Below are 25,021 nucleotides of genomic sequence, written 5' to 3'. Positions count from 1 at the left end.
TGCATCCAAGGCCTACCAAGGGCTGCAGCATGTATTATGCCACCCCTGGCTGGCCATCCAAACTGACACCACAGGCTGATTACTTAGCTTGGGCAAGGTCATGTAATCACCCTTTGTTTAGATATAGTATACCTATATCTACCCTCTTCCTCTCTTGATTGTTTTCCTCCTATCTCGGAGGATTCTTTACATTACTAAGGAAAGTTAAGTCCGGCTCCCCGGCCGATTGTGGGCCGGCTCGTATCCTCAGAGAACTTTTCCTTGGTTGTCCCGATCCCCCCCTTTCCCTTCTTAATGCCTCCATTTCTCAAGGTACTGTCCCGCTGTCTTTTAAATCGGCTATAGTCATTCCCATTAAAAAAAAACCTGGTTCAGATCCTTCTCTTCCGTCCAACTTTAGGCCCATCTCTCTCCTTCCCTATTTAGGGAAGATCTTGGAGAGCCACATTACCTCCTGCCTCTCTGCTTATATTGAGGACAATCATCTCTTGGCCTCCCACCAAGCGGGATTCCGCCCGGTCCATTCGACCGAATCGGTGGTCCTGGCCGTCCTAGACGAGCTTAAGAGTAAGGTTGATTCCAACCAGCCTCAAGCTTTGGTGCTCCTTGACTTGTCCGCTGCGTTTGACACGGTCGACCATCCCATCCTTCTCGGCCGTGGCATTCAGGGCACCGCTTTCTCTTGGCTCGCCTCCTTTCTTAAAGGGCGGTCGCAGGCGGTCCACCTCTCGGGTTTTTCTGCCCCTAACCGCCTGGTACCCTGTGGGGTCCCTCAAGGTTCTTCCCTGTCCCCTCTTCTTTTCAACCTTTATATCCATCCCCTTATTGTTTCTCTTCTCGATATGGGGTCTCTGTATATAACTATGCAGATGACCTCCAGCTCGTATTTGATCTCTCCTCCTCCTTTGACTCCCTTTCGAAATTTCACTCTGCTCTTGTTTTCATTTCCGACTAGATGAACTATAACTACCTCAAGCTTAATTCGGATAAGACGGAGTTGGTCCTGACTGGCGGCTCCACCAGCCCTTGGTCTGCTGCCTTTTGGCCTTCCATCTTTGGGCCCACCCCGGTACCGGCGGTGTCTGTTAAGACCCTGGGCATTAAAGTCAGTCAGGACCTCTCCATGCATTCCCAGATAAGCTCAGTAGTTTCATCCTGTTTCTTATCCCTTCGTATCATTCGTAAAATCTCCCGCTTTTTCTCTCCTGATGCCCTTAAACTTATTGTTTTGGCTATGATTCTGTCCCGTCTCGACTACGGGAATAGCCTGTACGTTCGACCATGGCTATTCCAGCCTACGAACTCCGCCGACTACAGGCTATCCAGAATCAAGCCACCCGTCTTATCCATCACCTCCCCAAGTCCCATCATATCACTCCCCTACTCAAGTCTCTTCACTGGCTCCCTATTCACCAGAGATCCCTTTTCAAGATGGGCTGTTTGGTCTTTATGGCCCGTGCCCGCACGGCCCCGGGTTTCTTAAACTCCCTGATCAGTTTCTACGTCCCTAGCCGCTCCCTTCGTTCCTCCAGCCAGGGTCTTCTTAATGTCCCTCGGTTCCGCAAGACTCGTGTCGGCGGGACCAGGTTTTCTGTTGTTGCCCCCCGCTTCTGGAACAGTCTTTTCTTGTCCCTCAGGTCTATTACAGGTTACACTCAATTTCGTAAAGTGCTTAAGACCTTTCTGTTCTCCCAAGCATATTCCTGCTAAACTCCCCTAGGCTTTATCTGTTGTACTTTGTCAATACTCCAGCGCCAGGAAGCCGCTTGGTCGCAGTGCGCTTTACTAAGAACCTTCAACTTCAACTTCAACTACCCTTGTATATAGACACATATGTACCTATAAGTCACTCCTATGGCAGGCCTTAACAATCCTGGAGGCAGGGTGCTGGGTTTTAAGTGAGGGGGTGCTCTGGCATGAGCCGAGCTCCTCTGCAGCTTTCGGAACCAAGTCCTTATAGCTGTTCTCTGATATAGCCATACCATATACTCTTAAGTGCATTATAATCCTCGCGGTTAATGCTATCTTTGGTTTGCTTTATCAAAACATGTCGTGTAAGGTGTCATACGCTTCTAGAGGGAGAAGACATGTTGGTTACGGCTTTACCCGGTTAAAGTTAAACATAGCCTCAGCATCACAAAATGGATGCTGCTGCCACAGACATGAGTCTGACGGTGTACAGTCATAATATCGAGTCAATTATTTCGACTGGACAGAATATCGAGTAAAAAATATAGAATGGACATAATATCGACTAGACATAATATAGACAACAAAAATATCGACTAGAGAAAATTAATATCGAATAGAATGGACATAATATCGAATCAAAAATATAGAATGGACATAATATCGACTAGACATAATATAGACAACAAAAATATCGAATTTAAGGTAAGTTAATAATAATTTTTATTTTTTGTGTAATATAAGTCTGTAGCGGGTTGTGGGTTTATAGGGGAATAGGGTGGGAAGTAATTTAATTCTAATTAATTAAATATGTTAATTTATTTATTGATATATATTTAGAATTAATTGTTAATTAATTATTAATTGGTAATTAATTAAAATATAATTGGTAATTAATTATAATTGATTAATTGATAAATATTTTAATTTTAGTAATTTATTTTCTGTAGCGGGTTGTGGGTTTATAGGGGAATAGGGTGGGAAGTAATTTAATTATAATTAATTAAATATGTTAATTTTTTATTGATAATAATTTAGAATTAATTGTTAATTAATTATTAATTGGTAATTAATTAAAATATAATTGGTAATTAATTATAATTGATTAATTGATAAATATTTTAATTTTAGTAATTTATTTTCTGTAGCGGGTTGTGGGTTTATAGGAGAATAGGGTGGGAAGTAATTTAATTATAATTAATTAAATATGTTAATTTATTTATTGATATTTTTTAAAAATTAATTGTTAATTAATTATTAATTGGTAATTAATTAAAATATAATTGGTAATTAATTATAATTGATTAATTGATAAATATTTTAATTTTAGGGTTCAGGGTCAGTTTTCAGTTTTTGGGTAAAGGGGTATTTTTAGGGTTCAGGGTCAGTTTTCAGTTTTTGGGTAAAGGGGTATTTTTAGGGTTCAGGGTCAGTTTTCAGTTTTTGGGGTAAAGGGGTATTTTTAGGGTTCAGGGTCAGTTTTCAGTTTGTAGGTAAAGGGGTATTTTTAGGGTTCAGGGTCAGTTTTCAGTTTTTGGGTAAAGGGGTATTTTTAGGGTTCAGGGTCAGTTTTCAGTTTTTGGGTAAAGGGGTATTTTTAGGGTTCAGGGTCAGTTTTCAGTTTTTGGGTAAAGGGGTATTTTTAGGGTTCAGGGTCAGTTTTCAGTTTTTGGGGTAAAGGGGTATTTTTAGGGTTCAGGGTCAGTTTTCAGTTTGTAGGTAAAGGGGTATTTTTAGGGTTCAGGGTCAGTTTCAGTTTTTGGGTAAAGGGGTATTTTTAGGGTTCAGGGTCAGTTTTCAGTTTTTGGGGTAAAGGGGTATTTTTAGGGTTCAGGGTCAGTTTTCAGTTTGTAGGTAAAGGGGTATTTTTAGGGTTCAGGGTCAGTTTTCAGTTTTTGGGTAAAGGGGTATTTTTAGGGTTCAGGGTCAGTTTTCAGTTTTCGGGTAAAGGGGTATTTTTAGGGTTCAGGGTCAGTTTTCAGTTTATGGGTAAAGGGGTATTTTTAGGGTTCAGGGTCAGTTTTGGGTTTTTGGGGTACAGGGGTACTTTGTAAAAATAAAGTAAAATTACATTTAAATTACATTTATTTAATAAAATTAAATTATATTAAATTATATTATAATATTTTTTATTAATTTATATTCAAAAAATTATTATATACTTACCAATACTTATGTTGTAATGGTATGCGTTGTAAAGGTATATGCGTTGTAAAATCTTGCGTTGTAAATGTATGCGTTGTAAAAGTTTTTGCGTTGTAAAAGTTTTGTTGTAATGGTAGGCGTTGTAAAAGTATGCGTTGTAACGTCATACATCCCTGGAGTGGGAATAGTAATTTTAACCTCTACGCTATCCAGCGCTTTCCCTACTGTTGCACCCACTGGAGTGGGAGTAGTAAATTTTACCTCTACGCTATCCAACACTTTTGCTAATGTTGAACTCACTATAGTTGTAACAATAAATTTTAAACATTTTCTAAAATGTTATATATGTTTATTTAATAATATGTTTAATATATATATATATATATATATATATATATATATATATATATATATATATATATATATATATATATATGTGTGTGTGTAATTTTTGGTGATATAATTTTTTTAATTATATAAATTATTTATTAAAATTATATTTTTTTAATAATTATTTCTAAGTTTATATTAAATATATGTATTACTATATTAGTTTTAACTTAATTTTAAGACATTTTAAAAAATCGATATTTTGACAGTCTAAATTTTTGTAAGTCGATATTTTGGAGTCGATATTTTGGTACTTACCTGTTTGAAGATAGGGAGTCGATATTTTGTCAAACGATATTTTTGACTCGATATTTGTGTATCTCGATATTTGTGTCGTCGATATTATGTCAGTGATCCGAGTCTGACCTCCTGCTGCTGGACGAAACTCCGGCAGGGGAGGCCTGGACAACAGGTTTTCTGCCTTGGGAGGTGTTTGCACCTCCCCAGACAGGCTTTTAGTGTATTGGGGCAGGGAGGGCTGCAAAATGAGACACTGCCTGGGGCACACAAGGTGCATAGTCCGGTTCAAACCAGTTGCTGGGGCACTCCAGCCCCAGCTCTGGCGCGAAACTGGACAAAGGGAAAGGGGTGTAACCAAACCCCTTCCCAGGTTCCACCCATAGGAGGGACCTAGCAGGTAATCCAGCCCCTTAGTTTGGTATAAAGTTAGAAGCTGAGTCTAGAGAGATTAGATTATCCTGGAAAGAAACTCTGAAATGAAACTCTTGGACCTTCGACGTTCCATATCGACTAGAAGACTGAAGAGATCTCCCTTGTGGTCAAGGAGTGAGCACCCTGTGCAAACAGGCACCATCAGTAACTTGCTGGTTTGCTTTGTTGATGCTCCTGCCGGAACCCGAAGACTTAGCAATGCAGGAACTAGACTTCCAGACTTTTCTGACTCTAACCCACATCCACAGCAAAGTGGAGACCCGTGGCAGACACGAGAGACGTGGGACCGGACATCCTGGATTATCTTCTTTTTGCTACCTATGCAGCTTCTGAGGTACCCTCAAAGTTGTGCATTGGGGTTTGAGAAGCCCCAGACCCAAGCAGCATTTTTACCAAAGCTCAGCCCTCCACACTCCACGAGTGCCACGTGATGCTACGCCTGCATTTCAGCTTGACGCGTCTTTGCGGTTGCTAGCCCATTGGCTAATAATCCCTCTGAAGACATCTTTGTGAAACTACACCACTTGCCTGGTTGCTCCGGGCTTGCTTCAGCTTTCATGCGAAGGAGAAGCTCCCCAGACCTTGCTGGTCTAAACTGAAGCCAATCTTCCTATCCTACGTGGATTGCATTTGCCAAGAGTTGTTAGATCCAATCTGGATACCGACACCCCCAACAGCTAGATCCGTTGAGGGACAGCTTGACTCCAGCTCCTGGTTGTCGTCGACGCCTCCTGGTCCTCATGGCTGCAGAGACAAGCTTCACCTCTTCACCTGATTGCATCTCGACATCGCCTGGTTCCTTCCTGGTACCTTCCTGGTCACTGGCTAGTGACCCAGACTCTGTCCCCTCTGCTTTCAGATTCTTTTCGACTCCGATCCACCCTTGGATCCACCCGGGCACTTTTCTCCTGGTCGCCTGCAGCACTTACTTCGTAACTTTTACGTTCCCATTGAAACTCTATGGCAACCAGCGTGTGTGTTTAGACACTGCACACGCTTCCTGTGGGCCTCCTGCTTCCAATCCCTTGGTTGTTTCGTGTGGCCCCAGCGATTTCCTAGGCCCTAGGCCTACTCACCTTTCCTGAAGTGGTTCTTATACCACTTACTTAGTATATGGTTCGTGAGGCTCCTAGGGCAGAATTATATTTGTGCAACTTATAGTATGCTTATTGAGTAACTTGTGCTGTATCTCAAACTCTGACCTCATAAAGAGTGCAAAGGGGTTGTGGTAGTAATATACCTTGTGTGGTGTCCTTTCATTTGGTATTCAAGGGATTATATATGGTAAAACAGCTGGCTTCACATGCTCTCTGAAGTTTTAGCCTAAGACTGCTTTGTCCATGCTACCACTAGGATAGCTGGTCTATAAGGTTGACTTTACAACCATCACCATAAGGGTTGTTTGGACTGGTGCAAGGTGCCCACTAGAATAGTGGACATCATATACCAGGCCAACTTCTCACAAGCCTGCCTGCTCGTGCCAAGCTACCAAGGGGGTGATCGGGGGTCATTTTAGGAGTGTACCCCTTTACCCTGACTAGAGACAAGGGTCCCTATTCGTCACAAGTACCTACCTCTGCCAACTAGAGACCCCCAAATCTAACATTGGTGGTCAGCGGTGAGGATTCTGGACTTGCATTTGTGACTCATATACAGTGATTGGTGTACAATACTAGTGAGTGCAGACGAAACGCAACCACACACATTTTGGTGGAATTTTTTTTCTCTCTTGGAACTGTTATTTTTGCTAAGAACTGCCAATTCTTATTGCCATGAGCCAGCAGCGTCCAACGCATCTATGGATCTAGAGTTTGGGAAAGTGAGGTTGGATGCCCACACTGTGAAACAGCTGAAATCTCTTTGTAGTCATTGGAATCCACTGCGGGGATCCTTCAGGGAAGGAAGGAATGTTTGCTCATAATAAACAGCCCAGGCCTTCATGCGTGGGCAGAGGAGATGTTTGTGGCATCTCTCGTCCCTTCTTCTCTTTCCAATTCCGTGACTGTTTTCATTAAACTTCTTTTTGAATGGTATGCTATGATGAAGGAGTGCGCGTGACTGTTTCTATATAAACGAGTACATTGGAAGTTAGTTGAATGGAGCACCGCTTTGCCTCGTGCCGCAGGTCCGGCTGGGGCTTTCATGCTTGGCTGACCATCCTGCAGGACAGGTACAGGTGTGGGTACATAAACAACCTATAATCCAGGCTCTGAGTGCCCGGGCTCATGTACACAAAGGCGCTCCGTGCTCTGCTAGCTCTACAAGTCCACCTGTCACTCTGCCTCAGAGCCCATGAGTCACTGGCAACTTCACAGTGTGCCAGAGGGTCAGAACAGAGCTTTAAAACCACAATCTGCACCTCTGTGTGCTTGTGGTAAGTAACAGAGGCTTTCAGGCACTCGTGTCTAAACACAATAAAAACACATTCAGGAGCATATTTACTAGGAGAGTGGCGAAGCGTGTCGTTAAGCCAAGAAGGCTAACAACACGCTTTGTTAAGTTAGAAACGCAGGCTGCATCGTATTTACTAGAATATGGTGCAGCCCTGCGTTTCCCCGTGTGTTGGCACTAAACTTCGCACCCTAGTGCCAACATAGGCACACTATAGTGCAAGGCTGTCTGCATTGAGGGGAAGATTGTTTATGTGCAGGAATGTCTACCTTCCTGCACATAAACAATCTGAAATGGCGTTTCGAAACTTCTATGTGTGCAGCTGAATGGAGCTCACATACAAGTTGCAAAACATCATAGTTTTTTAATGATTGTTTATGTGTAGAAAGGGGACCCTTCCTGCACATAAACAATCAATGGTGTTTTGCTGTTTCCGTGTGTGCGTCACGATTCAGCACACATAGAAACAGCAAAAAAGAGGGGAAGTTGAATAGTTCTCCTTGTTGCACCTGTGTAGACAACTGGTCTTAATTTTGGAGCTGCCCACATTCATGCCACCCTTGTGAATATGAGGCAGTGTCAAAATCGATGGGTGTTGTGGTGGAACGCCTACATGAACACCCATTGCACGCCCCTTTCACACTAAGCATAGCATGAAAGGGAGCCTTATTTACAAGGCGGCGTTAAGACAGGTTTAGTGGCTTAATGCTGCCATGTAAATAGGTTGAAGCCCCTATTGCCACCAAGTCGTGAAAAGTGACTTTGTGGTGGTGATAGGGGCTTGTAAATATGCCCTTCAAGTCTCAAACCAGCTTTACAGACATAAATCACGGGGAATGTTTTGACTGCCTAAGAAGAGGATGCAGAATCAGTTTGGTCATTGGCCATTGATGGGGGCCTCCTACAGGAGCAGAAGAGGGTCCCCAAATCTCCCATGGCTGACAGATAACAATAGGCCCTGGGCTGAATGGGGCCCCCTTTGAAGTGCTGTGGGCCCCCCAGAGAGCTGCCCCGCCCCCGCACCGCAGGAGCTGCAGGGGTCTGAGTTCCCACCATAGTTATGCTGTCTCTTTCACGTCCAGGTTAGTGATGGAAGATCAGACAAGCAGTGTTTCTCCCTCATGTTCAGCCGGCTTTAAGAGTCGGCAGTTCGGGCTGGATTGTTCCCATGAGGCACAGGGTCAGACTGATTTGCATATGGCCATGTCTGAACTGGGGTGGCTGAGTGAACTAAAGAACGGTGATGGATTAAACCCAGATCAGTTGACTGGGGGTGAGTGTTTGATTTGCTCAAACGCTCCGTCCATCATCCCCTTTTGTATCGCTTTGTTCGCCCTAAGTGTGGCAGGGTATGCTCAGACGTGAGTCCCTTGCTCACTTGGCCACTGGATTCAAGATAGCCTGGCTGATGAGGATTATGAATCCGAAACCGGTCCCAGGATGCTTGTTTCCGGTCCAGGGAAGACATGGCTTGGCAGTTCGGGCTGGACTGTTCCCATGAGGCACAGGGTCAGACTGATTTGCATATAGCCATGTCTGAACTGGGGTGGTGGAGTGAGCTAAAGAATGGTGATGGATTAAACCCAGATCAGTTGACTGGGGGTGAGTGTTTGATTTGCTCAAATGCTCCGTCCATCATCCCCTTTGGTATCGCTTTGCTTGACGGGTCGACATTCCCTGGCGCAGAGTCCCCGTGACTGCCTGCCCCTCATTTTCGCTGTGTGATAGAAACCCACCCAAAGTGGTACTCCTTTTATCTGGGTGACTAACATCTCCATGACCGAGCCATGGCAGGAGTAATATCTGGTGGCAGGCTTCTTCTACTCAATTCTGTTGCCTTCTAACCGGATATTTAGGAAGCTAAACGTACAGCCTACTAGGGTCTCGGCGCTTAGAAGCCCCTCACACACACGCTCCAGCCTGATGTAAAGATGAACTAATCAAAGAGAGTATTTTTGATCCCAAAAGAGCTTGACATGTGACATGTTCTGCAGCTCAAGCAGAAGAGATGTCTGCCCTGCCAAGGGAAGCTCGGTTAACGCTCTTGATTTGGGGCACAACAAAGAAAAGAAAGTGATGGTGCGTGTGGGGATAGGGGTGCAACAACGACTAACCAAACGAAAGGTCTGGTAGTTTGGTTCAAGGCGGATACAGAGGGGCAAGAGATTCTACAATTTAGCGACATTGTACGCGAAGCGACAATGACGGAGGATTTCCACAAGAAACTGGACAAAATGATAAACAGATTCATATGGAAGGAAAAGACACCTAGGATCAGCCTGAAAAAAGATTAGACAAAAACTTAGGAGGGCTGAACGTCACAGACTTTAAAGTCTTCCAGTCAGCATGCCTGGCCAAGCAGGGAATTTTTGGATAAGGCAAAACCAGGAATACCCACCAGTGTGGCTAGCACTAGAGAGAGACACCCTGGGCGGGCTAGACCCTATCGCCATGCTTACAGCCAACACACACTCGGAAGGAAGTAACGCTATCATCAAAAACACCAACACAGCCCTATTGAAGGTAGACAAGAAGATGAAGCAAAGCATCAGAGGACCAGATGGGAATCGATCTGGTTCAACACTAAAATACAATACAAAGGGCAAACACTAGACAATCAGACTTGGTATGAGAAAGGGACCACCACACCGACACAACTGGAAAAAGGAGACAACCCTCTAACTTTTGAGACCGTTAAACGGGCCTACAACCTGCCTAGCATAGAATTCTACAAATTCCTGAAGGTTAAGACAGCTATAACCAAGGCGAACCTAAGTAAAGAGCCACCCACCATCATACAATACATGAGTAACCTAAACAAGGTCGGGCACCAGACCACCCACCTATACAAACTCCTACGCCCTAACACGACTAAGCTGAACACCAAACAATTAGTTTCTGGGAAACACTACACAACAGACATTTCAGTGAAGAGGAAAAGGCCCGCCTCTGGGCCTCAGCCTCCAAGAACAAAGTCTCCCCCCAGCTAATGCAAACAAAATACTGGCTTCTGCACAGAGCGTTCTGGACACCAGCTCGCCTAGCGGAGGTCGGTATTAGTGAGAGCGACACATGCTGGAACTGCCACAAAACAAAAGGAGACCTGGCACACCTCATCTTCGATTGCCTGAAGGTTAAAACATTTTGGAGGAAAGTTACTGACCTCATCAACACAGTAGTGAGGGGAAACATACCGCCTGGATTCGGAGGACTAACCACCGCGTTCATGGCCCCAGACCTAGAGTGCAAAGAGGACAGGGAACTGGTTGGCCTCCTACTCACTGCAGTAGTCAAAACTGTATTAGCGAACTGGAAGAACACAGCTAAGGCGACCTTTAAGGGCTGGGTCAACTGGGTCATCTTCCTCAGGCGAGCGGATAACATCACGGACAGCCACTCGCCCAACCACACTGCGAGAGGCGAGATAGACACACACTTGAGGTCACACAAACCTCCGTAGGCGCACATCCACCAACAACACAGCCCCACCCCTAGCACCAGACTGGCGAGTGGCGCACAACGAGCAACAACGAACGACATGTCCCCCCCCCAACCACCCTTTCTACCTCTCCCTTTCTTTTCTCTTCTTCTCTCTTGGGGCTGTACAGGATCTTCAACGACAGAACAAGCCTACCCTGCGGCACGACTAATGTAATCACAAAGACACCAAGTATTGTACCTGTACCGCCTTGCATTACCCCTGTACTGTATATCTTTTAAAAATTTTCAATAAAATCTTTGAAATAAAAAAAAGAAGTATTCGTGAGCAGACGTGCTGCGCAATTTTGCACAATCTGCAATTTTTTGGTGGTAGTAAGTCGGGTTCCCAGATATAGGGCATTAGCGTAGTCATGGCGTGACAAGATCAATGCTTGGGCCAGCACTCTTCTTGCAGAGAAAGGTAGCAAGGGGAGGATCTTTCTTAACATTCTTAAAATCCCATAACAACAAGCTGCAACCGTGCGTGCTTGCTCCTTAAAATCAAGATTGCGGTCCAGCCATACACCAAGCCTCTTCATTTGTTCTTTTGGGGAAGGTGGTAGCCCCAAGCAGCCAGGCCAAAATGAGCCTATGCTCAATGTGGTGGGATTACCCCAGAGCATCAGCTCTGTCTTAGCTCCATTTAGTTTTAAACAAGAGCTGTCCATCCAAGCTGCAGCCTTGCTTGTCCGGTCCCCTCCTCTATTTCGATAAATGCTGGCACCTAGACGCCCTAAGGCAAGCCTGTCTGCGCCCGTCCGCGCCGGGTCGTCGCCAGTCGCCAGCACCCCTGCATTTCAACCAGGTGAATTACGTAGTTATACTCGTGAGGAGCTCCTAGGTCTGACTTCTGGGTGTCAGTCGGCACCCTGGGCTTTTCAGGAGCCGACTTTCGAAAGTGATTTTTGTGCGTTTAAGGTGGATGCTGGGGAGCAGCCATCACGCGCATGCAATGACACTGAATACAAGTTTTCCAGCTTCAATTGTCGCTCTCACTAGGTGATTGTTTAACGGATGAGAGCCCGGATGTCCTTTTCCTTTCTGAAACCTGGCTTACTCATGACTCAGTGGCAGAGCCTTGGCTCGCCCTCCCAGATGGCTATATTTTAAATAACATTAACAGAGAGGGGGGGGAGAGGGGGTGGTATTGCTGTGCTGACCAAGGAAGCCTATGCTGTCAGTTTGATCAAGGACAATATAGCAGATTGTGAAAGCGTCCTGTTTAAAATTAAGCTTATCTGCAATTTCACAATGTCCGGTCTTTTGATTTATATACCCCCTGGGCCGTCAGGTACTTTTAGAGAAGAGCTAGCGAACAAAATCGGACAACTGGCCAGCAAGGCGGCAAACTTTACTATCCTGGGGGATCTTAATCTCCACCTTGAGCTAGTTGGAAAGGTCCGAGATTACGAGTTTTTTAGCGGACCTGGAAGCTTTCCAGCTGCCGCAACTCGTCCTCGAGAACACCCATGTAGCTGGTCACTTACTTGACCCCCTTTTTTCCAACCTTAGCTGCTTAAAAATCTTCCCCCCTGTCCCCCAGAGGTGGACTGATCACTCATTGGTGTCATTCTCCCTGCTTTGGCCTGGTAGAGCCAATTTGGCCCGCCCAGCCTTAGTGAAAAAGCGGCCTTGGCATAGGTTAGACCAGGGGATGCTTGCCTCCTGGTTAATATAACACAAACCCCAGCTTCCATCAGATATTGAGAAGGCGCAGTCGTGTTTACACGATTGGCTGGTGACTGGCTTAGACAGCTGCATCCCGGCCAAATGGGGAGGTAAGGGTCGTGGGACGTCGAACCCTTGGTTTAATGACTCCATAACTCAGGCCAAGAAGGGATGCAAGCAACTGGAGCGCGCTTGGCGCCGCTCCTATGAGGCACCTGCTAAACTAGCTTATCGTGCGGTGGTTAAGGAATACCACAGGCTCCTCTGCCGAACGCGGGCTGAGTTTGTGGCTAAAAAAATCCTCGCCAGCTCTAATCCTGCCAAGACCATCTTATCCCTGCTTTAAAAACATGAAAAGTGCTGGCGAAACTAGCGCCTCTCCTATAGCCTCTAATCAACAATGTGAGGACTTAGCCCACCTCTTTGTAAATAAAGTTGAGCTGATACGTCAGAGCCTATCCAATGAGACTACCCCCACTGGGAATGATATGCTGGCAGGGACGGACAATAACGTATCCGTCTTCCCTTTGTTGTCACCCCAGGAATTTGAGGCCTTAAGTGCGAAAATTAAGTCTGGCTCCCCAGCTGACCCGTTACCATCCGCTCATTTTCGCCAGCTTCAGTTACCTATCGCTCCTGTGGGCTTAGAACTAGTCAACCTGTCTTTGAAGTTATCCGCCGTTCCGAGGGCATGGAAACATGCTAAAGTTATTCCATTGTTAAAAAAGCCATCATTGAACGCGGAAGATCCCGGAAATGATCGCCCAATATCCCAGCTTCCGTTTTTGGCTAAACTCGTGGAGGTGCATGTGAATTCTATTCTGTCCAAATACATTGATGAGTGTAACATCTATGATCCATCGCAACATGGCTTCCGCGCTCGCCACAGTACTGAGTCAGCACTCTTGGCCGTCAGGGAATCTATCCGGAGCAGGCTAGATGTAGGAGACTCTGCGGCCTTGGTCCTATTGGACCTAAGCGCCGCTTTCGACACGGTGTCTCACGGAATTCTCCTTGAACGCCTATGGGCAGTTGGAATTAGGGGTAGTGCTCTTGACTGGATCCGGTCCTTCTTGGCAGGGAGGTCTTTTCAGGTTTCAGTGCCACCTTTTCACTCTCAGGATCATGCTTTGTGCCATGGGGTACCTCAAGGATCTATTTTGAGCCCGCTCTTATTCAATCTATATGTGAGGCCCTTGACTGAGGTGGCTAGAGGCAGGGGGTTGTCGCTGGTGTCATACGCTGATGACACCCAGCTGGTGATCGCTTTTTCTAAAAACTGCTGCGCCAATCTTGAGAAGTTTAAAGAGGATTTGTCAGCTGTCTCGGACTGGATGAGAGCCAATTGTCTCCAATTAAACGCGAGTAAATCCAAGGGGCCTCATTTATGAGAAAGGACGCATCACTGCGTGAAAGCAGTGATGCGTCACTTCTCAGTGCGCACTCCTTGCGACATTCCTGATGTGTCATATTTAATGTATGACGCATCATGTCGCAAGGAGTTACAGATACGTCAGTATTTCTGACGTACCTTTAAGCGCAAAAGTGACGCATTGCTGGAGTGTGTCACAAAAGTGACGCAACTCCAGCAATGCGCCCTGCAAGGGCCTGCGCCAGTCTTACGCCTGCTGTGAGGCAGGCGCAAGATTTTGACGCAACAGTGTCCTAAAAGTGACGCAGTGAAATCTCATAGATTTCACTGCGTCACTTCTACGACCCTTCCTTGCGTCAATACGCCCCCCTTGCATACATTATACCTGGCGCAGGTATAATGTGGCACAGGGGTTTAAAAAGTGACGCATCTACCTAGATGCGTCACTTTTTAAATATGGCGCAACAAGGCGCATTTTTTACACCACTGGTGCGTCACAAAAAGTGACGCACCGGCGGTGTAAAAGTGACACACAGCCTCATAAATGAGGCCCGAGATTCTTCTGTTCGGGAAGGACCAAGATCTCTGGTCTGAACAGTGGTGGCCTGTCCACCTCAAACCCACCCCTTTACCCAAGGAGGCTGTCAAGAACTTAGGCGTTTGGCTGGATAGTGGATTTACTTTCGAGAAACAGACAAGAGCAGTTGCCGATGTTTGTTTCGGGCTCTTGAGAGGACTGAGACCCTTACTGGCTTTCTTTCCCCCCAGGGCGCGCCAGACCATTGTGCAGTCTTCTACACTGGCTAGACTGGATTATTGCAACTCTCTATACCTAGGTGCCTGCAGCGGGTCCAGAACGCGGCGGCGCGGATGTTAGTAGCCTTACCCAAATTCCATTCAGTGGCTCATGTGCTCCCTAAGTTGCGCTGGCTGCCTATAGCAGAACGTATTCAGTTCAAAGTGCTGTGCATCTCTTATAAAATCTTGATGCACCCACTGGATTATCTGGCTTATTGAAGCCTTATGTGCCCAGGCGCACTTTGCGTTCTGTTGATCAAGGGCTTGTCTGTGTCCCTCAGGTCTGGAGAGCAGGGGCCGGTGGCCGTTCATTCGGCCTCCTCGCGGCCAAGCTCTGGAATTCACTCCCAGTGCAGTTTCGAGGCATTCCTAATCTACTGATCTTTCGCAGGGCTATAAAGACCTGGCTGTTTCCTATTTCTTCTGTTTAGGTGCATGTAGGCTTTTCCGGTCTTTCTCTGGTTTCTGGTTGTGCTGGGACGTCCCGTCACTGTGGCAGCCATGCGCCTTACAAATCCAAAAATAAATAAATAATAAATAAACTCGATACCTTTTCAAGGCATAAGGCTAACCCAGAGCCTGAATTATCCAGTTGATTGAGCGAGACCACCAACTGAGTATCATCAGCGTAGGTAATGATCTGAATGCCAGAAGGTGTTACTACTTCCGCCAAGGGGCTCAGGGAAGATCCCTGAGGAACCCCACATCTAAGAGGCATTGGCTTTGAAGCGGTTTCATCTTCAAAGGATTGGTCCTCTAAAAAGGACTGTAGCCACTTTAACGCTGTTCCGGCAACTCCTACATTCCTAAGTCTTTGAATTAACCAATGATGGTTCAAGATCGATCGATATACCATGGGAAATATAGAGGCATACTTCTTCAGATACATTATATATAATGTTATCGACCAACAATGTCAAAAGAAGAGGGGGTCCTATTCTGTCATGGTTTTAACATCTGCTGCATTTCTTTCTCTCGTCCTCTTAATAACTTTCTGTAAGCATTCCAAGCCTCCATTTTATAACTCAACATCAACGCATGAATCTGGAATGCATTGACTAGGTGGTGCGACGTTTGCGTAATATGCTTTTTTTGTGTTGCAATTGTTTATTTAACAAGAATTAAGAATGTACAACAGGGATAATCGTCAACCAGCATTCAGATGTGATAACATTGTATAATTGGAAAAAACAAGATGAGTTGGTACTTAACAACAGGGAAGGGGAGGAAGGTGGAGGGGTGGGAGTCATACAAAGTGCGGTACGGGACAGCGCCTCAGGGAGTCGTACAAAGTGGGGTACGGGACAGCACCTCAGGGAGTCATACAAAGTGGGGTACGGGACAATGCCTCAGGGAGTCATACAAAGTGGGGTACGGGACAGCGCCTCAGGGAGTCGTACAAAGTGGGGTACGGGACAGCACCTCAGGGAGTCATACAAAGTGGGGTACGGGACAATGCCTCAGGGAGTCATACAAAGTGGGGTACGGGACAGCGCCTCAGGGAGTCGTACAAAGTGGGGTACGGGACAGCGCATCAGGGAGTCATACAAAGTGGGGTACGGGACAGTGCCTCAGGGAGTCGTACAAAGTGGGGTACGGGACAGCGCCTCAGGGAGTCGTACAAAGTGGGGTACGGGACAGCACCTCAGGGAGTCATACAAAGTGGGGTACGGGACAGCGCCTCAGGGAGTCGTACAAAGTGGGGTATGGGACAGCACCTCAGGGAGTCATACAAAGTGGGGTACGGGACAGCGCCTCAGGGAGTCATACAAAGTGGGGTACGGGACAGCGCCTCAGGGAGTCGTACAAAGTGGGGTATGGGACAGCACCTCAGGGAGTCATACAAAGTGGGGTACGGGACAATTCCCCAGGGAGTCATACAAAGTGGGGTACGGGACAGCGCCTCAGGGAGTCGTACAAAGTGGGGTACGGGACAGCGCCTCAGGTAGTCATACAAAGTGAGGTGTACGGGACAGTGCCTCAGGGAGTCGTACAAAGTGGGGTACGGGACAGCGCCTCAGGGAGTCGTACAAAGTGGGGTACGGGACAGCACCTCAGGGAGTCATACAAAGTGGGGTACGGGACAATGCCTCAGGGAGTCATACAAAGTGGGGTACGGGACAGCGCCTCAGGGAGTCGTACAAAGTGGGGTACGGGACAGCACCTCAGGGAGTCATACAAAGTGGGGTACGGGACAATGCCTCAGGGAGTCATACAAAGTGGGGTACGGGACAGCGCCTCAGGGAGTCGTACAAAGTGGGGTACGGGACAGCGCATCAGGGAGTCATACAAAGTGGGGTACGTGACAGTGCCTCAGGGAGTCGTACAAAGTGGGGTACGGGACAGCACCTCAGGGAGTCTTACAAAGTGGGGTACGCGACAGTGCCTCAGGGAGTCGTACAAAGTGGGGTACGGGACAGCACCTCAGGGAGTCATACAAAGTGGGGTACGGGACAGCGCCTCAGGGAGTCGTACAAAGTGGGGTATGGGACAGCACCTCAGGGAGTCATACAAAGTGGGGTACGGGACAGCGCCTCAGGGAGTCATACAAAGTGGGGTACGGGACAGCGCCTCAGGGAGTCGTACAAAGTGGGGTATGGGACAGCACCTCAGGGAGTCATACAAAGTGGGGTACGGGACAATGCCCCAGGGAGTCATACAAAGTGGGGTACGAGACAGCGCCTCAGGGAGTCGTACAAAGTGGGGTACGGGACAGCGCCTCAGGTAGTCATACAAAGTGGGGTACGGGATAGTGCCGCAGGGATTCGTACAAAGTGGGGTACGGGACAGCGCTTCAGGGAGTCGTACAAAGTGGGGTACGGGACAGCACCTCAGGGAGTCATACAAAGTGGGGTACGGGACAATGCCTCAGGGAGTCATACAAAGTGGGGTACGGGACAGCGCCTCAGGGAGTCGTACAAAGTGGGGTACGGGACAGCACCTCAGGAAGTCATACAAAGTGGGGTATGGGACAGTGCCTCAGGGAGTCGTACAAAGTGGGGTACGGGACAGCGCCTCAGGGAGTCGTACAAAGTGGGGTACGGGACAGCGCCTCAGGGAGTTGTACAAAGTGGGGTTAGGGACAATGCCTCAGGGAGTCATACAAAGTGGGGTACGGGACAGTGCCTCAGGGAGTCATACAAAGTGGGGTACGGGACAATGCCTCAGGGAGTCGTACAAAGTGGGGTACGGGACAGCGCCTCAGGGAGTTGTACAAAGTGGGGTTAGGGACAATGCCTCAGGGAGTCATACAAAGTGGGGTACGGGACAGTGCCTCAGGGAGTCGTACAAAGTGGGGTACGGGACAGCGCCTTGGGGAGTCGTAAAAAGTGGGGTACGGAACAGCGCCTCAGGGAGTCGTACAAAGTGGAGTAAGGGACAGCTCCTCAGGGAGTTGTACAAAGTGACGTTAGAGACAGCGCCTCAGGGAGTCGTACAAAGTCAGGTACGGAACAGCTCCTCAGGGAGTCGTACAAAGTGGGGTACGGGACAGCGCCTCAGGGAGTCGTACAAAGTGGGGTTTGGGACAGCACCTCAGGGAGTTGTACAAAGTGGGGTACGGGACAGCTTCTCAGGGAGTCGTACAAAGTGGGGTACGGGACAGCGCCTTGGGGAGTCGTACAAAGTGGGGTACGGAACAGCACCTCAGGGAGTCGTACAAAGTGGAGTAAGGGACAGCTCCTCAGGGAGTCGTACAAAGTGGGGTACGAGACAGCGCCTCAGGGAGTCGTACAAAGTCAGGTACGGAACAGCTCCTCAGGGAGTCGTACAAAGTGGAGTAAGGGACAGCTCCTCAGGGAGTCGTACAAAGTGGGGTTCGAGACAGCGCCTCAGGGAGTCGTACAAAGTCAGGTACGGAACAGCTCCTCAGGGAGTCGTACAAAGTGGGGTACGGGACAGCGCCTCAGGGAGTCGTACAAAGTGGGGTTAGGGACAGCGCCTCAGGGAGTTGCACAAAGTGGGGTATGGGGTACGGGACATCGCCTCAGGGAGTCAGACAAAGTGGGGAGGGCGAGACCCGAAAGTAGTTAAGGCGCACAAAGCCAGCTGGAAGGCAGCATGTGGGCAGGTGTCAAAGGTGTGGCGCAGAGCAGGGAGGGGGAGGGTTTCCTCCTTGACCTGTTGGCAGTGGCTTATCCATTGGGTGCTGGGGGGTGGATGGAGGTACCATGAAGAGATAAAGAAGAAGAGGAAATGAAAGGAGAGCGTGTTGAGGGGGTCAGAATCCTCATCTGCTGGCTCCAATGGTGGGGGGGCCTCGCCCAGTGGTAGAACGGTGCGTCCCGGGGCGGGGGGGGTGGGGGAGGGAGAAGGAGGGGAGGGGTTGGGGAGAGGGAGGTTTGGTGGAGAAGAGAGGCAAGAGGGCCCCGTCCTCCTCATCCCCCCACCACTACCACTCCCTGCCCCCCATGCCCTGCTCCTCCATGCCCCCCTCCCCTGCACCTCTCCCCATCTCTCCACCCTTCCTTTCTCCCACTATCCTCTATCCTGCCTCCCCCCTAACCAATCATGGACCCCTCACCTCAGTTCCCTCCCCATAGCCTCACAGGGCCCCTCCCATACCAGTCCTAAAGTCTAACTTTACTACTCCTAAACTGAGAAAAATCCTAACTTTAAGACTTTCGGTATTCACAGAAGGCATTTAGGAATCCTAAAGTTAGGCACCTAACTTCTGTGAAATGAGTAAGTGCCTTCTGTGAATACCAAAATTGTTAAGTGCATTCTGTGAATACCAAAATGGTAGTAAGTTTAGGATTTTGTCTTAAGTTCGTTCTGTGAATCTGGCCCCTGGTTCTTATTGCTGGGGGAGGGGTGAGCGTAATATGCTTTTGTGTAATTTTGCAAACATTCGGGAAATTTAATTGTAATTAGGCAAAAAGAAATCTCGCATTTAGTATTATTTTGTATTTAGTATTATATATTCTATCCTCAGATCCATTTATATGCAAGGATGCATTTCACACACTAAACATACCGCCCAAAACACAGGCTCTTTGAACGACCCAACTCGAGATCTGGTCACGTGCATGACCCCCACGATATAAATGTCGAGATAGTGTGGTGTAATGAAGCAATGTGGGGGGAATTCAGGAATTTCAAGTAACTAACATACAGCTAAATTTCTAAACTGCATGAATTACACTGCGTAATTACAATTCCGCCTAGGCCAACAAGTGATATCTGAGGAGAACAGAAAATACACACTAAAGACATTTCTGCTGGGAAAGGTGCAGTGAAAGCTGCACTAAAGCTTCACCTGGTGCGTTTCGCTCCAGGTGACAATAAAACCTGGGCTTTTCCTGTGCTTGATTTGTGGCAGTGTTTGTTTAGAAGAACAACAAGTTGCAGCATTCGCAATATTTCGGTCAAAAGTTCATGATCATAAGAGGGTTTGTATCACGGTGTGTTATGTTATGCTTAGTGGCTTATTCTGCACCAAATTGATACATGAGTGTGTCGCATGAAGCCTCAGTCTGTTTGAAGCACAAGGAACCTGGACGACATTGAAGAAAATTGCACACATTGCATCAATCGCATGCAAAAAATGGGATATCTAATATCTCATGAATATTTAATGTCTAACTCTCACTAATATCTGATGTCCTGCTCTCATGAATATCTTCTGTCTTGATCTCATGAATATCTAATGTCCTGATCTTATGAATATCTGATGTCTTCATATCATGAATATCTAACGTACTCATCTCCCAAATATCAAATGTATTGATCCCATGAACACATAATGTCATGATCTCATGAATATCTCATGTCCTGATCTCATGAATATCTCATGTCCTGCTCTCAGGAATATTTTATGTCTTGATCTCATGAATATCTAATGTTCTGATATTATGGATTTCTAATGTCTTCCTCTCATGAATAGCTGATGTCCTGATTTCATGAATATCTGATGTCTTCATCTCATGAATATCTAACGTCCGCATCTCACAAATATCAAACATATTGATCCCATGAATTCATAATATCATGAATATCTCATCTCTTAATCTCATGAATAGCTCATCTCTTGATCTCATGAATATTTAAAGTCCTGATCTCATGAATATCTCATGTCCTGCTCTCATAAATGTTTGATGTCTTGATCTTGATCTCATGAATATCTCTTGTCCTGATCTCTTAAATATCTAACGTCCTAATCTCATGAATATCTAACATCGTGATCCAGTGAATACCTAAGTGAATACCTAATTCCTTGATCTCACGAGTAGCTAATCTCTTGATCTCATGAATATCTCATGTCCTGATCTCATGAATATCCCATGTCCTGCTCTCATGAATTTGTGACGTCTTGATCTCATGAATATCTAATGCCCTGATCTCATAAATATCTAACATCCATACATCATGAATATCTAATGTCTTGAATCTGTGAATACCTAATTTACTGATCTCATGAATGTGTCAGCTCTTGATCTCATGAATATCTTATGTCCTGATCTCATGAAGATCTCATGCCCTGCTCTCATAAATATTTGATGTCTTGATCTCATGAATATTTAATGTCCTGGTAATGAATATCTAATGTCTACCTCTCATGAATATCTGATGTCCTGATCTAATGAATATCTGATGTCTTCATCTCACGAGTACTTAATGTCCTGGTCTCATGAATATCTCATCTCTTGATCTCAGGAAAATCTCATCTCCTGATATCATGAATATCTAATGTCCTGATCTCATGAATATCTAATGTCCTGTTATAATGAACATCTAATTTCTACCTCTCATTAATAGCTGATGTCCTGATCTCATGAATATTTGATGTCATCATCTCATGATTATTAAATGTCCTGATCTCATGAATATCTAACATCCTCATTTCACGAATATCTAACGTCTTGATCCAGTAAATACCTAATGTCCTGAGCTCATGAATATCTCAAGAATATCTAATCTCTTGAGCTTATGAATTTCTCATGTCCTGCTCTCATGAATGTTTGATGCCTTGATCTCATGAACATCTGATGACCTTATTTCACTAATATCTAATTTCTACCTCTCATGAATGGCTGATGTACCACTAACAGGTGACTTCCATGAGGAGAACTAGCAGTAGTGTTAGTACTTGGTGTATTACTACTACCTCTTCTGTTACTAGAAATATTACTGTTACTGGTTGTGATCATTCTGGTACCAGAAATAGCAGTAGTAGAGTATTTCTGGATTTTGCCTTCTTTGTCCCAATACACACATTTTCCATCATGGCTGTAAACCTTCACGAGCATTTGAGTTACCGTGTCAATTTGTCGGATGAGAGATGGACGGACAGCAAGCTCCAACAGCCAATCGCTTTGCAGGATCTTCTTCTGAAAGCGCTCCAGCTTAAGTTGCCGGTCCAGGGTGTCGATGAGCCGCAGCAGCTCCTGGCCGTGGCTGTTGATGGTCTTTGCCTGTGCAGTGTCCTTGCCTTCTTGCTCTAGTCTCTGCTGGAGATTGTCCAAGGCCTTCCTCTTATCCTCCAGCTGCTGCTCCAAGCTGACAACCCTTTGATTTGTCTCTTGAACCTGCATTTCCAGAGCCTCTGCTCTCTCCGCCCTCCAGAGGAGGAACATCAACTCCTCGCGCCTCTCTCTTAACTTGGCCCGGAGGTCACCAATACTGTCCGACCACCCATCAGCCTCACTGCTGGGGTCGCCATTTACGAAGGAGTTCAAGCGAGACCCAGAGAGGGTCGTTGGACTTCCCTTTGAAGGACGAGGACGGCTTCCAGGTCGCTGCTCTGTACTAACTTCAGACTGACCGCTTCCCTGGACGTGTTTGGACAATCGTTGGATGGACTGGCTGCGGCGCTCGTGCAGGTCGATCCATTGCCTCGCGAGGCTGGCGGTGGTGAGGCTCTTGTAGAAAATATCTGGGACCAGCCTGAGGACTTTGGCGAATGAAGCAACGTTCCCAAAAGCGTGGATGTCCAGCAGGCTCTCGTAGGTGAAGCTTTTCTCACTGATGGTCCCGCCCTTGAGCAGCAGGGCCCACTTCCTCCTGTGGTGGAACAGCTCCTTGGCGGTCTCGGTGATGGACGTCATGGAATGAGGTCTCTTCATGTCAAACAGCCCCGATTCGGATGAGCTCCTGGAATTCAGGGACTCGCTTAGAGAAAGGGCAGGTGCGTCAATGGACTCCATGTCCTCATTGACATAGAGGTTCTCGCAGAGCGGAAACACAATCTTGTTATCAAACATCTCCTTCATAGACCTCAGGTAGCCCACATACGACATGAACCAGGAGACGTAGCCTTGAATGTTAGACGTGCCGTTCTTAAAGGTGGTCTTTATCCCATCGCTTCTAGGCACGTCCTTCGTACTCTCTGCAAGCTTCACCAGCTGCTCCATGCTGTCCACTTCCCTTGTGGAGGTTTCTGTCAGTAGCACAAGCAAGTTGTACAGAGTCTGGAGGTCAAACTTGGCTTGACAGCTGTGGACATGTTCCTCAAAGGTTCGGATCTCGCTTCGCAGGGAAGCGTAGAGCGGCTCCATGGCCGCTGGAAAAACCTGTAAAATATCAAAGGCAAAATCAATGGTGACCTCAGCAAAGTAGCCTTACATGTTCATGCCCAACTTGTTACTGCCTTCAAAAAGCATGTCTCTAACCACTTAACCTGTGAGAACACCTCGACTTCAACCCATAAACCACTTTCATGTGTGAGAGAATGAGCTTTGTTTTCTGCAGGGAACAAAGATTGTCTTGTATGAAAGAATACTCATCTGACCATCAGGTGGTACTTCAAGTACTCATTCTCAAGAGTTTACCACTATCAGACGATGCTTTGCTTGTATGCTCAGAGGCATCCCTCTCTTTTCCGCAGGACCCCGTACCACAACCAGAGCATGTGCGGCTTATGCCCTCTGAACCTTCCTCCTTTGTAAGATCCACACACCCGCACAGAGCCTGGTTCTTCCCCTAGACTGTCCTTCCCCTCACCAGAAGACACTGCCGCTAGACCCCATAACAACTCATCTCTCTATGGTGACCACTCGCATCACCAGGTGACAGCTTTGACATCTTCTCTCCATCATAGGGTGCAGGGGTGGAACAGTAGGGTTCTCAGCGCGGCTGGCTAACCGTGCCAACTAAGGGCGAAAAGTGCTGCAGCAACAGATGATGGACGGAATGCTGAATAAATCAAATATCTGGGTTAAATCCATCATTCTTTTGCTCACTATTCCCCCCCAGTTTGGACCCAGCCATACGCAAACCAGTCTTGACCCTGCTCCTCATGGGAACAGTCCAGCCCGAACTGCCAGGCCATGCCTTCCCTGGACCGGAATCAAGCATCCTGGGAGAGGTTTTGAGGTAACACCCCTCCTCAGCCAGGCTTGCTTAAATCCAGTGGTGCAGCGAGCAAGGGACCCCAGCAGGCCACAATTCCTGTGATGACTGTGATTCCTAATGGGTCACAAATTGCAACCTAACTCATTAATATTTATGAGGTAGATCTGTTTTAGCCCCACTGGGAATCGCTAATGAAACTCAAAAGAGATGTATACATTAGGAATACTGATTTCCTAATTGTGATCCGCAGAGAATCGCAGTTTGAAAATCAGTATTCCTAATGTTTGTCCACCTAGCGCCCCGGTTCTAAGTCAGCAGCTCTAGGCACTAGTCTACAAGGAGAAGAGAGCAGAGCCCTGGTGTGGAATGTGTCTAGTGCCTCCACCTCTGATGGTTTTAAAGTAAATATTGTCGTTACTCGCAGGTAATGCCTCCACCCCTGGTTTTCATGCAGCACTTTTCACAACTCCTGGCGGTGAAGGCCGAGACCACCTCAGCTATGTAGACCTTCACATGGCCGATTCTAGGCCTAAATTAAGTCCGTAAAGTTACTAGTAGTAACTTCACAGTAGTATTTTGAGTCACACGTGTCCCCACCCTCTAGTATAAGTGGCAGGACATGTATTCCTACTACTAGTAAATCTGCTCTCATTGCTTCCAAATTGCATCGCGGTGAGATTTACGTCGAAGCGGAGGAGTAAAAGCTGTGTGCGGAGGTCTCTGTGCATGGAGTTACCTTTCTGTTGCGCCTCTAATGTCTTGAAACTTTAGAAAGATACATGTTCCTTAATGAGTATTGTAGCCCTGCCCCCTCCCCCTCCTCATCACCCCCCGCACACACAACATAAAGGATTCTCAGACATGATCCTGCCCAAAGGTCGGATGTTCATAGGACTCAGGGCCTCATTTATGGGAAATTAGCGCAGGGCGGCGCTGCGAGCCTTCTTGCTGCGCTGCTCTACGCCAATGTGAAAGGGCCGGAAAGCACTATATGTATCCAATACGGTGCATTACTGGCCTTTCCCCCTGTGGTAGCGCCATTTGAGCAGCCTTGCGGCAACGCAGGCACCCATGTACCATGGTGCAAGAGTGCCTCTGTGGCAAGCAGGATTGTTTTTGTGCAGG

General features: G+C 46.9%; 1 protein-coding gene across 1 annotated transcript in view; it reads right to left on the bottom strand.

Annotated features, from left to right (window-relative positions):
* LOC144824378 (uncharacterized) overlaps nt 1-25,021 on the bottom strand; it is a 43,501-nt gene that overhangs the window by 11,757 nt on the left and 6,723 nt on the right. The window contains exon 2 of the mRNA XM_078683490.1: nt 21,862-23,115. Within this exon, the coding sequence (XP_078539616.1) occupies nt 21,862-23,100 (1,239 nt within the window). The 5' untranslated portion in view covers nt 23,101-23,115. The remainder of the gene's footprint in view (nt 1-21,861; nt 23,116-25,021) is intronic.

The sequence above is a fragment of the Lissotriton helveticus genome, chromosome 3_1, assembly GCF_964261635.1.
Source record: "Lissotriton helveticus chromosome 3_1, aLisHel1.1, whole genome shotgun sequence".
NCBI classification, from domain to species: Eukaryota; Metazoa; Chordata; class Amphibia; order Caudata; family Salamandridae; genus Lissotriton; species Lissotriton helveticus.
This window is presented reverse-complemented; position numbering and strand designations above follow the sequence as displayed.